The sequence below is a fragment of the Somniosus microcephalus genome, chromosome 1 (assembly GCF_052327205.1).
Source record: "Somniosus microcephalus isolate GS21.2 chromosome 1, FLI_Smic_1.0, whole genome shotgun sequence".
NCBI lineage: Eukaryota > Metazoa > Chordata > Chondrichthyes > Squaliformes > Somniosidae > Somniosus > Somniosus microcephalus.
The window spans coordinates 142,029,075-142,044,876 of NC_140987.1; the positions used below are offsets into that span (position 1 = coordinate 142,029,075).

The following is a 15,802-nucleotide window of genomic DNA, read 5'->3' on the forward strand; positions in this document are numbered from 1 at the left end:
TAAGAGGCTTGAAGACAGGGAGAGGTTTCCACTATTAGGGCCTCTCCCTCTCAATATTACAAACAGCGGGATTACGTTTCCTGGCAGTCTCTGCCTTCGACAGTAGGCAGGGGAGTCGACCGGTTTCTCTAGCCCTGCACCATGCTGTCATTTAAGTGTGGTGTCAAGGGTCAGGTGGCTGAGATCCCTGTGGGAGGATGGGAAGGAACTAAAATTACTATGGCACTGGAGGGGGGGGGAGGGGGAGTAGCCCTCTCCGCACCCCATCTCCCTTCATTTTCTGCTGCTGTATCACTGGATTTTGAATCAGCCTGTGGTATCACAAAATCAAAATGTCTATAAATATTTGTGCAGTCTGGTTTTGCCAAGATAAAAATAAGAGGGTCGGCACTACCTGTGTCAACTGATTTGTCAACGGCACAACCTTCCTGTGCCCAGCATGTCATTTTCTACTGGTGCTTACTGCTGGTGTGGTAATGTAACATTAAATAGGGAAGAGAAGTTACTTGGCAGTCCTGGTTTTGCAGTTCAAAAACTGCTGCAGTGATGAAATCCATAAAGAGCAGCCATTACCCGGTAAAGAAAAATACTACCCTTGAAATGGCGGGAAATGGCCTACCAGGGCAGGACACGAGTCATCTGACCTCACTCTAAGGGGTCAGCCTTAGTCTTTTTTCAAATAAAAACTGTGGGGTCGATTTTCCCGAAGCTGTCAAGAAGAAGGCGGGACTACAACTTTCGGGTTTTAGACCCGCCTACATCGAAATCCGGCCAATCCGTGTGATTTTCCCTTGATTGACCTTGTTGAGCCCGCCCAGCGGGCTCAGCAGGCCAATTAAGGGCCACCTGGCAACAGGTGACGTCACAGACTGCAATTTCATCTGTCAAGAGTTCTTGACAGATGAAATATCAGTGTTTCACAGCTGTTTGAAGCTGCCAAACACTGACAGTCTGAGTTCTAACATGAGTCCTTCTGCACAGACTCAGTTAGAACTCTCAGCAGCACTCAAAGCTGAAGGCTGTCACTTTTCACAGATCGCAGCCATTCAGCTTTAAGTGCCGGCTGAGTGATGGATTCCCGACGCCTACAGGAAGAAAGGCTGTTAAGGTAAGTACAGGTAAGTAAAAGTTCTTTACACACTTTACACACCAAACACAATTACCTTTGCACTCATGCACCCATCACTCACCTGAACACCGACATCGCAACCCCTCCAACTCCTTCAACCCGATGGCCCGCCTGCTCTAACCTGGCGTGGTTTGGAGCCGTCGGGAACATAAGAACATAAGAAATAGGAGCAGGAGTAGGCCAATTGGCTCCTCGAGCCTGTTCCACCATTCAATAAGATCATGGCTGATCTGATCCTAACCTCAAATCTATTATCACTCTCCATCCCACCTGAACCCATGTGATCTCCCGGGAGAGGCGAAAAACCAGATAAAAAAAAACAATGGCCAATTTGGGAGAAAAAATCTGGGAAATTCCTCTCCGACCCATCTAGGCAATCGAAACTCGTCCAGGAGATCACTCTGCCCCTATATTTTCTACAGTACTTACCTTCTGTAAAGGCGATCGCCAACCCAGCCAGGAACAGGAATAAAACCATCTCCTGAAATCTAACAGAATTAGAACACAAGAAGTAGGAGCAGAACCAGGCTACATGGCCCCTGGGCCCACTCCACTACCCACAGGGCCACGACCATTCCGAACCTAGACTCATGTCCAATTTCCTGCCCGCTCCCCGTAACCCTTAATTCCCTTTACTTCTAGGAAACTACCTATTTCTGTTTTAAATTTATGTAATGATGTAGCTTCCACAGCTTTCTGGGGCAGCAAATTCCACAAACCTACCACCCTCTGAGTGAAGAAGTTTCTCCTCATCTCAGTTTTGAAGGAGCAGCCCCTTACTCTAAGATTATGCCCCTTAGTTCTAGTTTCACCCATCATTGGGAACATCCTCACCGCATCCACCCGATCAAGCCCCTTCACAATCTTATATGTTTCAATAAGATCGCCTCTCATTCTTCTGAACTCCAATGAGTAGAGTCCCAATCTACTCAACCTCTCATCATATGTCCACCCCCTCATCCCCGGAATTAATCGAGTGAACCTTCTTTGTACTGACTCGAGCGCAAGTATGTCTTTTCTTAAGTATGGACACCAAAACTGTATGCCGTATTCCAGGTGCGGTCTCACCAATACCTTGTACAACTGCAGCAATACCTCCCTGTTTTTATATTCTATCCCCCTAGCAATAAAAGCCAACATTCCATTGGCCTTCTTGATCACTTGCTGCACCTGCATACTAATTTTTTGAGTTTCGTGCACCAGGACCCCCAGATCCCTTTGTACTACAGTACTTTCCAATTTCTTGCCATTAAGATAATAACTTGCTCTATGATTTTTCCTGCCAAAGTGCATAACCTCACACTTTCCAGTATTGTATTCCATCTGCCAAATCTCTGCCCACTTACTTAGCCTGTCTATGTCCCTTTGCAGGTTTTTTATGTCCTCCTCACTCACTACTTTCCCTCCCATCTTTGTATCATCTGCAAACTTTGATATGTTACACTCGGTCCCCTCCTCCAAATCGTTTATATAGATTGTAAAGAGTTGGGGACCCAGCACTGACCCCTGCGGAACACCACTAGTTACTGATTGCCAGTCTGAGAATGAACCATTTATCCCAACTCTCTGCTTTCTGTTAACGAGCCAATCCTCCACCCATGCCAGAATATTACCCCCAATCCCGTGATTTTTTATCTTGAGCAATAATCTTTTGTGTGGCACCTTGTCAAATGCCTTTTGGAATCCCACATGACACCCCTCAAAATAGGGATTAGGCTAAAAACTGACTGTTAACTACCTGTTAACAGGCAGTTAACTGGCACTAATCCCTTCCCGCCTGGGGTCGGCGGATCCCAGTGCGGTGCGGGGACCAGCCGCCTCTGAAACTTGCGTGGAGCGGGGTTTTGGGTGGGATGGTGTCGGGACCCCCGAATTCAGGATTTCCCCCCCCCCACACGCCTGAAACCCCGCCTGACGGTTCCAGGAAAATCGACCCCTGTATCTACTCATCTAGAAAATGCCTCTTCACTCCTGCCAGGGATGTGCATTCTTCATTTCGACCAGTAACATTATGGCCTGGAATTTGCAGTTGGGATGACCATGAACTGGCAGCATTTGCCGATTTGCCGTCATTCTGCCTTTGAAACTGACTGCATCTTCGGGAGTTGGCGGAAATCCTGAAGTTGTGGTCCGTCATTGACAGCTCTGAAACAGGCTTCGCTGTGCCCTCCCCCCGCCGCCACACACACAGAGCCGGCAATCTGTGTAATCAGCCAAATCAGGGAAGCTGACGAAAACTTCGGCTCTTCCGCAGTAATTACACTGTTAAATTCCCCACTAAAAGTTAGACCCAAAGGGATTAGGTGTAACTGGGGTTTTGACAGTGTTATTACTGCTAAACAAATGTTAATTTTGTGCAGTGTGAAATTTGTCCATTTTAATAAAAATATTAAGAAACATTTCAAAATTTAAAAAAATTTTTTTTGTTTGTCCGTCTTTATTTCAGGTTTGACTTTTCCCCGTGCAAGAGCCCTGATCTTTGTTTTGTTCTCGATAACATTTTTAAACAGTTAGAATTTTATGAGCTTATTCACTTCCTTCTTCGCTGGCTGTGAGAATTCTGCATTTTGATTGGCTGCTTAGACAGCCTGTTGACGTAACAACAGTTCGCACAAGGGGATCCCCATTAACTTCCATTGATTTGAATTGCGGGTTGGAAAACCCGAAGTTCTCGACATAGGGATTGCAAGATCCTTGTGCGAATTTTTCTTTGGGGCCAGCGACGAATGCCTTCGCTTCGCTGCTGACCACAGATTCCGGGCCAATATTAAGCTCGTTTGATTATGCCATTCAGGTTATTTTCAAGACGCAATTATATTTCAAAATCTATGCCACTGTACTGGTAAGCTCACTATTTCAGCATCATCTCATTGTTCACACGTCAACAGATTTATCAATGTTCACCAATATTTACTCATTTCTTTAGCCAAAGGAACTGAATTATGTTTTTACCTTTGTTAAGAAGTAACTTGCCATCAAAGCAATAACATGTAGATTTTCTTCCGTACCGCAATGGTGACTGCTCTTCAGTGGAATGGGACGTCCAGCTGCTCCTTGCCTGCACTCCATGATCCCAGCTTATTTCCCAGGCTATGGGGTGATTTAAATAATCAGGGCAAACGCCATGGCTAACTAAGGTGCCCACCTCAGGTGGAAGTTTGGGAAATTGCTGCCTTTTTGGTGGTGTCTTTTTGCAATATGGCATGGAAGGCAGCGCCAGCTGAAGATAGGAGGTAACTTCAGTAAAAGCTGACATTTTTTAATTTGCCACATTGACAAATGCAATGGTTCACTCTGCAACCTGCAGTCTTTAGCAATGCTAGAAACTCACCAGTATTCATTGCCCCCGGTGTTGCTAAAGTGCAAATGATAGGAAGTACATCATTTGAATTCATCCATCATTTGCATCTTATAACATGGCTACCTTATTTAGGGGGACATATTACACGTTGCAATTCCACTTCCAGCAGAAAAGCCCAAAAGTAGCGCCAGGTGGCAAAGACCCAGCAAAACAGATCCCCACATGATGTTCCTACTCTGCCTGCCCAGGTTACACTGGGTAACTGAAGGTGAAAATCTACCCCTTATGCTCTGAAATAATGCTGTGGGATAATACCCAACACTGACACGTCTGTCTGAAATTCCTTTCTCTAGGAATCCAATCAAAATTTACCTTATATTAATGTTCTTGTTGATGTTATCAGTAGAGCATGTCAAAATAGTTAAGAATTTAAAAAAAACTTTGTAGATACTTTGCAAAACATGGAAACACCTGGTTTGTGCTGAGCTAGCAGGTCTCAGCTAAGACAGAGGTAAAGATACAGTGTACTACAATTGGTTTCAATATTTAGCAGGGGATAAAATCAGCTCAGGACCCCTGCCAGTGAGTGTACAGGGGTTAAATTTGTCCTGGGTAGTAGCACAAAATGGGCAATAGCGCATTGGCAGCCCGTTTCACATTCCGTCAGATTTTCTTTTCCATGGACTGAGTGAGAGGGAGGATGTTTTAAGCTGCAGAGGACAGAGACTGGGACGTTATTGGAAGGAAACTGATTGTAGAATCAGAGGCCTACAAAGTTCAAAACATACAACTGTAGAAATACTTGTTGGGTTGCTGGAATCCAAACTAAACTAGTTGATGTGTAGTTGCTTATAAAAGAACAAAGCATAGAAATTGCATTCTTGGTGCTATGCTGCTGGAAGTGCAGAGGAACACGACTTCAATCCTCCTGTTTGCCCTCACCTTGACCCTGTTCCAAATTCTGGGGACAGGGCTATTTAAATAATAGGGCAGGCATTCACACAAGTATCATTTGGGGCACCAGCTCATGGGCCTGGTAAGATTTCTGGGTGGCATCCTGCCAGGGGTGGTGGGATCCTGACAGTCCTGCCTCTTAACCTTGTAATGTCACAATGGGGGGGTGGAGGGGCGTGGTTGCTGCCAGCATAAGAAGCACTCCCCACCCTCCACTCACTCCCCCCACCCTCCACTCCCCCCCCCCACTCCCCCCGTCGCAATTTATCTTCAGAGCCAGAAAGGGGCAGAAAATTTGCGTAAATGGGTTCTGTCCCAAATTCCTGCTCCACTGCTCTCACTATACAAGGTTTCCATCTCTTATGTGGTATAAATTGACTTTTCTAGATATGAGTAGTCCAGGAATTGCATAATGTAGTCACATACAGCACATTTTATGTCAGTTCACTCCTGTGAGACTATCATTTTTTCCAGAAATGAATACTGAAAGTTCACGTTCCCATTTGATTGTTGGAGTGACGATAAAAAGCACAAATCTCACCAATGGATCTGTAACTTATGGAAAGCTCAGTCTGGTCGATTTAGCAGGAAGTGAGCGAGCATCAAAAACTGGAGCAGCAGATGAACAGTTGAAGGTCATTCTTATCCACATTCATATTTGGTTTCTCTCTTTCAAATTTCTTGTGCATTGGTGTTTAATAAATATTCTTGGTGACCTGAGGGAGATGTGATTTCTTGGCCAGTTTCTCTACTTAATCCACCCATGGATCAATTACACTTGACCCTAGGGTTCATGCTGTCATTAAAAATATTCAGATTAATTTCAACCTTTGTGCTGCCAATGGAGAGCCTCACCCACCAAAAGTGCATGTTGGAAATTGAGGAATGCACTCTGCCTAATATACCAATAATTTAAATCATCTGCAGTGCCCACCTGAACTTTCAGTGTGCAGATCTCTCACCAACAGCACAAAGTCAGAAGAAAACCCTTACATGCATACTTTTCTTCCAAATAGGCCAGAACTTACTTAACTTGGTAATGTATGGTAGTGCAGTGGTTATATCCCAGCATGTCAGCTTGGTTCAGTTCGTAACACTATGTTTCTATGGAATATGGGGAGAAAGCAGGGACAGGGTACTGAATTTGGATGATCAGCCATGATCTCATTAAATGGCGGAACAGGCTCGAGGGGCCGAATGGCCTACTCCTGCTCCTATCTTCTATGTTTCTATGTTTCACCTCTGAGTCAAAAGGTCATGGGTTTCGATCCTTTCCAGAAACACCAAGCAAATTCTAAGCCAGCTCTCTAGTGCAGAGGGAGTGCTGCATTGTTGGAATTGTCATTCTCTAGATGAGGCATTAAACTAAAGTCCCTTTTGTCTGTCATGCAGTGGTTAAAGATTTCATGGTACTATTTGAAGAAGAGCAGGGAATTTTCCTGGGGTCCTGGCCAACATTCCTCCCTCAGCCACAACCAAGAATACATAACTGGTCATATATCTCATTGCTGTTTAATGGGCACAAAATGGCTGCTTCGTTTGTCTGCACAGCAGTTATTGCATCCCAAAGTAACAAAGCATTTTAGTACATTACTAAGAGATGCAATAAAATGCTATATATTAGCAAATCTATCTTTAAAGTTCATCTTGGAGCACTGCTGCTGAAAGAAATCCTAGAGATACTTGAAGGTGCTTCTTGCTGATAGCTGTTAAGGATAATAATGTTCTCTACTAGTCACTAAGAAATTGTGTTTACAGAATAAAATTACATAAAGGGGAAAAAATGACAAACGATTTTTACCTGACAATCTTCGAGAGACTCATTTCAAGATTTTTGGGTTGGCAGAGTCAGTGAAAAAGAAAAGCTAATAAACAAGAGCCTGGAGTTTCCTCCATGGGTGCAATCCAAAAGTTGCACCCATTTTGCCGCTGCCAAGAAACGCCAATCCCAAACCTGTGTATTTCTTCTTTGAGTCATAAAACTTTCAACTCATCTAACCATCATTCATGCACATCAGGCACAGCATGTTTAAAGATCCTGCTGTCAGGGTAGCTTTTCAACTTTTAATGCAACTTACCCTTTGCCATAAAATGCTAAAAGAAGCAGATAATACAGAGCAGGTCTCAACGAGAGTAAATTTATAGAAACTGCTCAAAAATTGCAATGAAAAGACCACATTGCCTGAAAATCTGGACGCAATGTTGAGAGATCCTCCCGATCAAGCATAATTGGAGGATACTCGCATTTGAGAGTCGTGGGCGTGTCCAGTTTTGTGGGTGGAGATTCATTCGGACGGAAGGTTTGATGGGTGAACGTGAAAGATCGAGGAACATAAGAACATAAGAAATAGGAGCAGGAGTAGGCCAATCGGCCCCTCGAGCCTGCTCCGCCATTCAATAAGATCATGGCTGATCTGATCCTAACCGCCAATCCACTATCACAGAACCATCTCCTGAATCTAACAGAATTAGACACACGAAATAGGAGCAGGATCAGGCTACACGGCCCCTGGGCCCGCTCCGCTACCCACAGGGCCATGACCGATCCGAACCTAGACTCATGTCCAAATTCCTGCCCGCTCCCCGTAACCCTTAATTCCCTTTACTTCTAAGAAACTGTCCATTTCTGTTTTAAATTTATGTAATGATGTAGCTTTGACAGCTTTTTGGGGCAGCATATTCCATGGACCTACCACCCTCTGAGTGAAGTAGTTCCTCCTCATCTCAGTTTTGAAAGAGCAGCCCCTTATTCTAAGACTATGCCCCCTAGTGCTAGTTTCACCCATCATCGGGAACATCTTCCCCGCATCCACCCGATCCAACCCCTTCACAATCTTATATGTTTCAATAAGGTCGCCTCTCATTCTTCTGAACTCCAATGAGTAGAGTCCCAATCTACTCAACCTCTCCTCATATGTCCATCCCCTCATCCCCGGGATTAACCGAGTGAACCTTCTTTGTACTGACTCGAGAGCAAGTATGTCCTTTCTTAAGTATGGACACCAAAACTGTACGCAGTATTCCAGGTGCGGTCTCACCAATACCTTGTACAACTGAAGCAATACCTCCCTATTTTTATATTCTATCCCCCTAGCAATGAAAGCCAACATTCCATTGGCCTTCTTAATCACTTGCTGCACCTGCATACTAACCTTTTGAGTTTCGTGCACCAGGACCCCCAGATCCCTTTGTACTTCAGTACTTTCCAGTTTCTTGCCATTAAGATAATAACTTGCTCTACGATTTTTCCTGCCAAAGTGCATAACCTCACACTTTCCAGTATTGTATTCCATCTGCCAAATCTCTGCCCACTTACTTAGCCTGTCTATGTCCCCTTGCAGATTTTTTATGTCCTCCTCACTCACTACTTTCCCTCCCATCTTAGTATCATCTGCAAACTTTGATATGTTACACTCGGTCCCCTCCTCCAAATCGTAAATATAGATTGTAAAGAGTTGGGGACCCAGCACTGACCCCTGCGGAACACCACTAGTTACTGATTGCCAGTCTGAGAATGAACCATTTATCCCAACTCTCTGCCTTCTGTTAGATAGCCAATCCTCTATCCATGCCAGACTATTACCCCCAATCCCGTGATTTTTTTATCTTAAGCAATAATCTTTTGTGTGGCACCTTGTCAAATGCCTTTTGGAAGTCTAAATACACTACGTCCACTGGTTCCCCTTTATCCACCCTATATGTTACTTCCTCAAAGAACTCCAGCAAATTTGTCAAACATGACTTCCCCTTCATAAAACCATGCTGACTTTGTCCTATTAAATTATGATTATCCAAATGTCCTGTTACTGTCTCCTTAAGAATGGACTCCAAAATTTTACCTACCACAGATGTTAGGCTAACCAGTCTATAGTTTCAAGCCTTCTGTCTACTGCCCTTTTTAAATAAGGGTGTTACATTAGCAGTTTTCCAGTCTGCCGGGACCTTTGCCGAGTCCAGGGAGTTTTGGAAAATGATTACCAATGCATCCACAATCCCTACCACCACTTCCCTCAAGACCCTAGGATGTAAGCCATCAGGTCCAGGTGATTTATCTGCCTTGAGTCCCATTATTTTACTGAGTACCACTTCTTTAGTGATTTTGATCGTGTTTAGCTCCTCCCCCCCTTTAGCCCCCTGTTTGTCCAGTGTTGGGATATTCTTAGTGTCTTCTACTGTAAAGATTGATATAAAATATTCATTCAGTGTTTTTGCCATCTCCATATTTCCCACCATTAATTTCCCAGTCTGATCCTCTAATGGACCAACATTTACTTTAGCCACCCTTTTTCTTTTTATATAACTATAAAAACTCTTACTATCTGTTTTTATATTTTTTGCTAATTTACTTTCATAATCTATCTTCCCTTTCTTAATCAATCTTTTTGTTATTTTTTGTTGTCTTTTAAAGTTTTCCCAATCCTCTATCCGCCCACTAGATTTGGCTACCTTATATGCCCTTGTTTTTAGTCGAATACTATCCTTAATTTCTTTACTTAGCCACGGATGGCTGACTTTTCTTTTACACCCTTTTCTTCTCAGTGGAATATATATTTTTTGGAAGTTGTAAAATAACTCCTTAAATGTACACCACTGATCATGTATCGTCTTACCCTTTAATCTATTTTCCCAATCCACTCTACTTAATTCCGCTCTCATACCTTCATAGTCTCCTTTATTCAAGCTTAGCATGCTTGTTTGAGATCCAACCTTCTCACCCTCTAATTGAATATGGAATTCAACCATGTTATGGTCACTCATTCCAAGGGGATCCTTTATTAGGACATTTTTAATTAATCCTGTCTCGTTACACAGGACCAGATCCAAGGTTGCTTGCCCCCTGGTCGGTTCAGTTACATACTGCTCAAGAAACCCATCCCTAATACACTCAATGAGACTTGGGCAGATTGTAGTTATGCGCGTAACTCACATACATCTAAAATTACACGGTTTTTTAAGCCATGTAATTAGCTTGCGCCCAGATCGCATGTATCTCATCAACTGCGGGGGAAACTCCAGGCCAAGAACTTCCATGAGACCAAACAGTTAAAACATCACTGCTAAAAACAAATGATTTAATTGTTGCTCTTTTTGCAATATCATGCAGAAAATGTTAATAGAATGTTTACCTGCGTACTTTTATCTTCTCGGGATCACAGGAAGCCAATTCCATCAACAAGTCTCTGAGTTCATTGGGTGATGTCATCTCCGCCCTCTCAGCAGAACAATCTTTCATTCCATACCGTAATAACAAACTCACGCTGCTCATGCAGGACTCATTGGGTGGAAATTCAAAGACACTCATGTTTGTGAACATTTCCCCAGCGGATTGCAATGTTGAGGAAAGCATCAGCTCATTGACGTAAGTCTTCAACTTAAATAGAATTGCAGTGTAAACTATACAAAGTCCCTGTAACACTTATAAATAAAAATCCATTTACCATTCAAATCTAAGGCACATGGTACAATAGCACTCTTGTAGCCTAAGATGTAGGTTCCGATAGCACTCTAGCCCAGGTAGTGTACTACTCTAGCCCAAGTCTTCACAAACAAGGATCACAATTCTGATGCAAAAGATGCTAGAAATCTGAAATAAAAACAGAATATGCTGGAAATACTTAGCAGGTCAGGCAGCATCGGTGGAGAGAGAAACAGAGTTAACTTTTCAGGTCGAAGACCCTTCGTGTTGTAGCTGTATTGGAACAGCTTGGCTAGTTCTGGAGCACAAGTCTTCAGCACGATATCCAGGATGTTGTTGTGGCCCATAGCCTTTGCTGCATCCAGTGCGCTCAACCATTTCTTGATATCACGTAGAGTGAATCGAATTGGCTGAAGACTGGCTTCTGTGATGGTGGGGACCTCAGTAGGAGGCCGATATGAATCATCCACTCAGCACTTCTGGCTGAAGATGGTTGCAAACGCTTCAGCCTTGTCTTTTGTACTTGCATGCTGGGCTCCGCCATCATTGAGGATGGGGATATTCATGGAGCCTCCTCCTCCTGTTAGTTGTTTAATTGTCCACCAGCATTCACAACTGGATGTGGCAGGACTGCAGAGCTTTGATCTGATCCGTTGATTGTGGGATCGCTTAGCTCTGTCTATAGCATGCTGCTTCCGCTTTTTAGCATGCATGTAGTCCTGTGCTGCAGCTTCCCCAGGTTGACACCTCATTTTTAGGTATGCCTAGTGCTGCTCCTTGCATGTTCTTCTGCACTTCTCATTGAACCAGGGTTGGTCCCCTGGCTTGATGGTAATGGTAGAGTGAGGGATATGCCAGGCCATGAGGTTACAGATTGTGGTGGAATACAATTCTGCTGCTGATAGCCCACCGCTCCTCATGGTTGCCCAGTTTTGAGCTGCTAGATCTGTTCTGAATCTATCCCATTTAGCATGGTGGTCATTCTTATGTTCATTAATAACTAGACATTCTTATTATGAACAGAGCTAGCTTCTAGCTAGTCATTTATTCAGTACACATTCTCTAGGTACAGTATCTGTAGAGATGCAGCATGTGTGCTCCTGTGTGCAGGCTGCCATCTTGACTGTTGCCTCCTGGGCAGCCTAGTGCCTCATGGGTAATGTAGTCTTAATATCTATACAGCTGGGTAGTGTAGTCTTATATACATACAGCTATATACAGCTCTACACAGCTCTACGGCTCCACCTAGTGTCCACTATAGAATGACATGTTATTGATCATTACATCCCCCTTTCTTTGAGGTTTAACAAAATCAATATCAATCAACTTTCAAGAAAACAATGAAGATAATATCAGTAACACTTTTGTTAGTGTTCTATAAACATAAACATTTTCAAAACAGTCAACACATTTTCAAAGCTTTACATTTTACTCAAAGATTAAGTCTATCAGGCTTTTTTACTTCACGTGTGGATCTTCTCAACACGGGTAAGTCTGATGTGTCTTCATGAGATTGTTCTGGCGGTGAGTGACAAGATGCAGTTGCGGCATTGTCATCAATCTGGTCTTGTATAGATCGAGGTCTCCTTGCGATCTTTGCTTGGAGAGGGTTTCAGTGTTTCCTTCACTCTTCATGCCATAACTCTCAATGTAGTCAATGCACTCTCGAAAAACTGCTGGCAGCTGGATCCCATCATACAGCATAGTCCTCTCAGCAGCCTCGGCTAATGGAACACCAAAGATTGGCCTGAGGGAAGAAGGAGTATCCACCGGAACAGCTTCCTGCTCTGGTGCAGGCTTCTTCTTTTTCTTTTTCTCTTTCCACTGCTTAACAACATCCGCTGCGATTATATCTTTGGGCTTTTTCTCCTTGTGTTTTTTCTCTTTGTGCTTTTCTTCCTTTGGCTTCTCTTTGACCTTAAAGTCTTTTTCTTTCTTCTTGGAGAAACTAGGCTTTTTGAAGACATGGATACCCTTTGGCCTTTTCATCCTTGATGGGCTCTCTGCTTCATCACCTGAGTCATCTGGTCTGCTTATGGCACAGTTTATATGGTAGACTCTCTTGACCAGTTCTAAGTCTTCACAAGCTTTGTCACCTAGTATCGAATCAAGTCTTTCAGCCACAACAGAAAACATGAGATGATGCACTTTGTCTTTGACTGTCACTTTAAGTCTGCATACACCTAAGCTATCTATTTTCTGTCCATTATAGCTCTTCAGTAGTACTGACTTTTTCTGTATTTTGGGCTTTTCTTTCATATTTTTTATGTCACTCATACTGATTAAGTTTGCTTTTGCCCCAGTGTCCAGTTTCAATGTAACTAATGCTCCATTTATCTGCAGTGGGATCATCCATTTGTCCACTTTTACTGCATTGACTTTATGTTCAGCATTGTCCATTTCTGAGGGCTGCACATTTTCTGTATCTTTTTTGATATCGTCACATGACACCATTCCTACAAAAAATGTCTCACTTAAATCAGTGTCCTCAATCACATTAACTTGTTGCCCTTTCATTGCTTTTACTTTTGAAAGGCATTGTTTGGCAAAGTGATTCTTTCCATTACACTTTGTGCACATTTTTCCAAACGCTGGGCATTGTCTTAACTGGTGTTTGTAACCACAGCGTTTACAATTAAAAATTTCATCCTCCGATTGCTTTTCATTTCTGTTCTGCCCACGTTTCTTCCCCTTGTAGGACACAGCACCGACAGCAGCATTATCACTCATTACAATCGCATCATTATTGATTTCACTGAAAGTCTTCGCGTGCTTTCGAGCTAGCTCGCTGGCTTGGCATATTTTCACCGCATTTTCCAAATTTAGTTTGGTTTCTCTCAACAGACGTTCCCTGACTTTTTTTATCATGAATACCAAACACAATCTGGTCACGAATCATGGATGATTTCAGCTCAGAGAAATTACATGTCTGTGCTTTCAGTTTCAGATCAGTTATAAAGCTATCAAAAGTCTCATTTTGTTGCTGTGTCCGAGAACGGAAGATGTATCTTTCATAGTCTCATTCTTTTTGGGAGAGCAATGTGCATCAAATTTTTTTAGCACATCTTCTAATTTTGCTCTGTTCTCCTCTGGATTAAATACAAATGTATTAAATACCTCTATCGCCTGTGGGCCTGCAACCATAAGCAGCAACGCTATCTTCCTTGCATCTGGCTTCGTACCGAATCCGATGGCTGCAATGTAGAGTTCGAATTGTTGTTTAAAAATGCGCCAATTGTAGTTGACATTGCCCTCGAGATTCAAACGCTCTGGTGGCTTCAAATTCTCCATGTCGCTTTTCACAATTTTCAGCAGATCTTCACCACCCTGGTACCATCTTATGTTCATTAATAACTAGACATTCTTATTATGAACACAGCTAGCTTCTAGCTAGTCATTTATTCAGTACACGTTCTCTAGGTACAGTATCTGTAGAGATGCAGCATGTGTGCTCCTGTGTGCAGGCTGCCATCTTGACTGTTGCCTCCTGGGTAGCCTAGTGCCTCATGGGTAATGTAGTCTTAATATCTATGCAGCTAGGTAGTGTAGTCTTATATACATGTAGCTATATACAGCTCTACACAGCTCTACGGCTCCACCTAGTGTCCACTATAGAATGACATGTTATTGATCATTACAGTCGTGCCACACAACACAATGGAGGGTGTCCTCAGTGCGAAGACGGGACTTTGTCGCCACAAGGACTGTGCGGTGGTCACTGCCACCAATGCTGTCATGGACAGATGCACCTGCGACAGGTAGATTGGTGATGATGAGGTCAAGTAAGTTTTTCCCCTGTGTTGGTTTTCTCGCCACCTGCCGCAGGCCCAGTCTGGCAGCTGTGTCCTTCAGGACTCGGCCAGCTCGGTTAGTAGTGGTGCTACCGAGCCACTCTTGGTGATGGACATTGAAGTCCCCCACCTACAGTACATTCTGTGCCCTTGCTACTCTCAATGCTTCTTCCAAGTTCATATTTCTAGGCATTTTTTTTATATTAGGTTCGGTATGTGGGTGCACCTTTCCTTAAAAACTCATTTTAATTACCTGCAGTGCCTGTTACTCCTGTAGGTGGTATAGTGATGATATTTTCAATGCTAAAGTTGTCACTCTGTGTGACATACAATAAGCTGCTATTATATTGTGAAAGTACATCACCCTGCGATTGAGCAATCTAGCCACCAATTTCCCACAAAACACTCAAAATGCTTTCTAATATGTTTATTTCATCCATGCACTATTTCTTTCCTTGGTAACTGAAATTTCTATGTCTAAAATAAGGGTTTAAACAAAATAAAAATTTCAAAAAATTCTGTTTCTCAATAATATGATTACATTTATCCACTGAATTCACTTTTATATGTTTCAATGTCCTAATTAAAGGTTTGAATCGAAGGCCTCAGCCTGTCCCAAAAGCTTGCAAAGTAGCAAGGCTAACACAGCTCCTTGCAGCAGAGGGCTGCCTGTGGCTCCGTTAGTCACTGATTTGAGTGTTAGCTAGAAGACGAAGTTGCAGTGAACATCTCCCTGTCCTCATCGAGCTCCACCATTCTCAATGTCCCAGCATGTCAATTTCAAAATTAGCATCACCGTTTTCAAATGTCTCTATGATCATGCCCCACCCAGGCTCGAAGGGCCGAATGGCCTACTCCTGCTCCTGTTTCTTACCTTACCTTACTGATCTTCCTTTACCTTATGTTTCTGCAAACACCCTCTGCTTGCTCTAACACTGGACTACTCATCCCTCAGTCCCTCTGCACCACCATCGGCGGCCACACTTTCAGCCACTATTCTTTGGCCCTCTGAAATTCTGCAGCCAGTTCCCTCTGCTTTGCTGCTTCTTTTCCTGCATTCAAAACCCTTCTTTCAACCATGCCATCAGTTCCCCACCCTAACCTCTTCATTCCCCTTCACTTTCCCCATCTACAGTGTCCACTGTATCCCTTTCCCTCTTCATTGTAAAGTGCTCTCAGGTGTCTTTCTACATCTGATAAGCACTTTTTAA

At 43.2% G+C, this 15,802-nt stretch overlaps 1 protein-coding gene across 1 annotated transcript in view; it reads left to right on the top strand.

The window, feature by feature from the left end:
• The window catches only part of kifl (kinesin family-like), a 205,785-nt gene that overhangs the window by 176,915 nt on the left and 13,068 nt on the right, over positions 1–15,802 (top strand). Inside the window, exons 20-21 of the mRNA XM_085962276.1 lie at positions 5,859–6,019; positions 10,541–10,743. Of these exons, the coding sequence (XP_085818402.1) occupies positions 5,859–6,019; positions 10,541–10,743 (364 nt within the window). The remainder of the gene's footprint in view (positions 1–5,858; positions 6,020–10,540; positions 10,744–15,802) is intronic.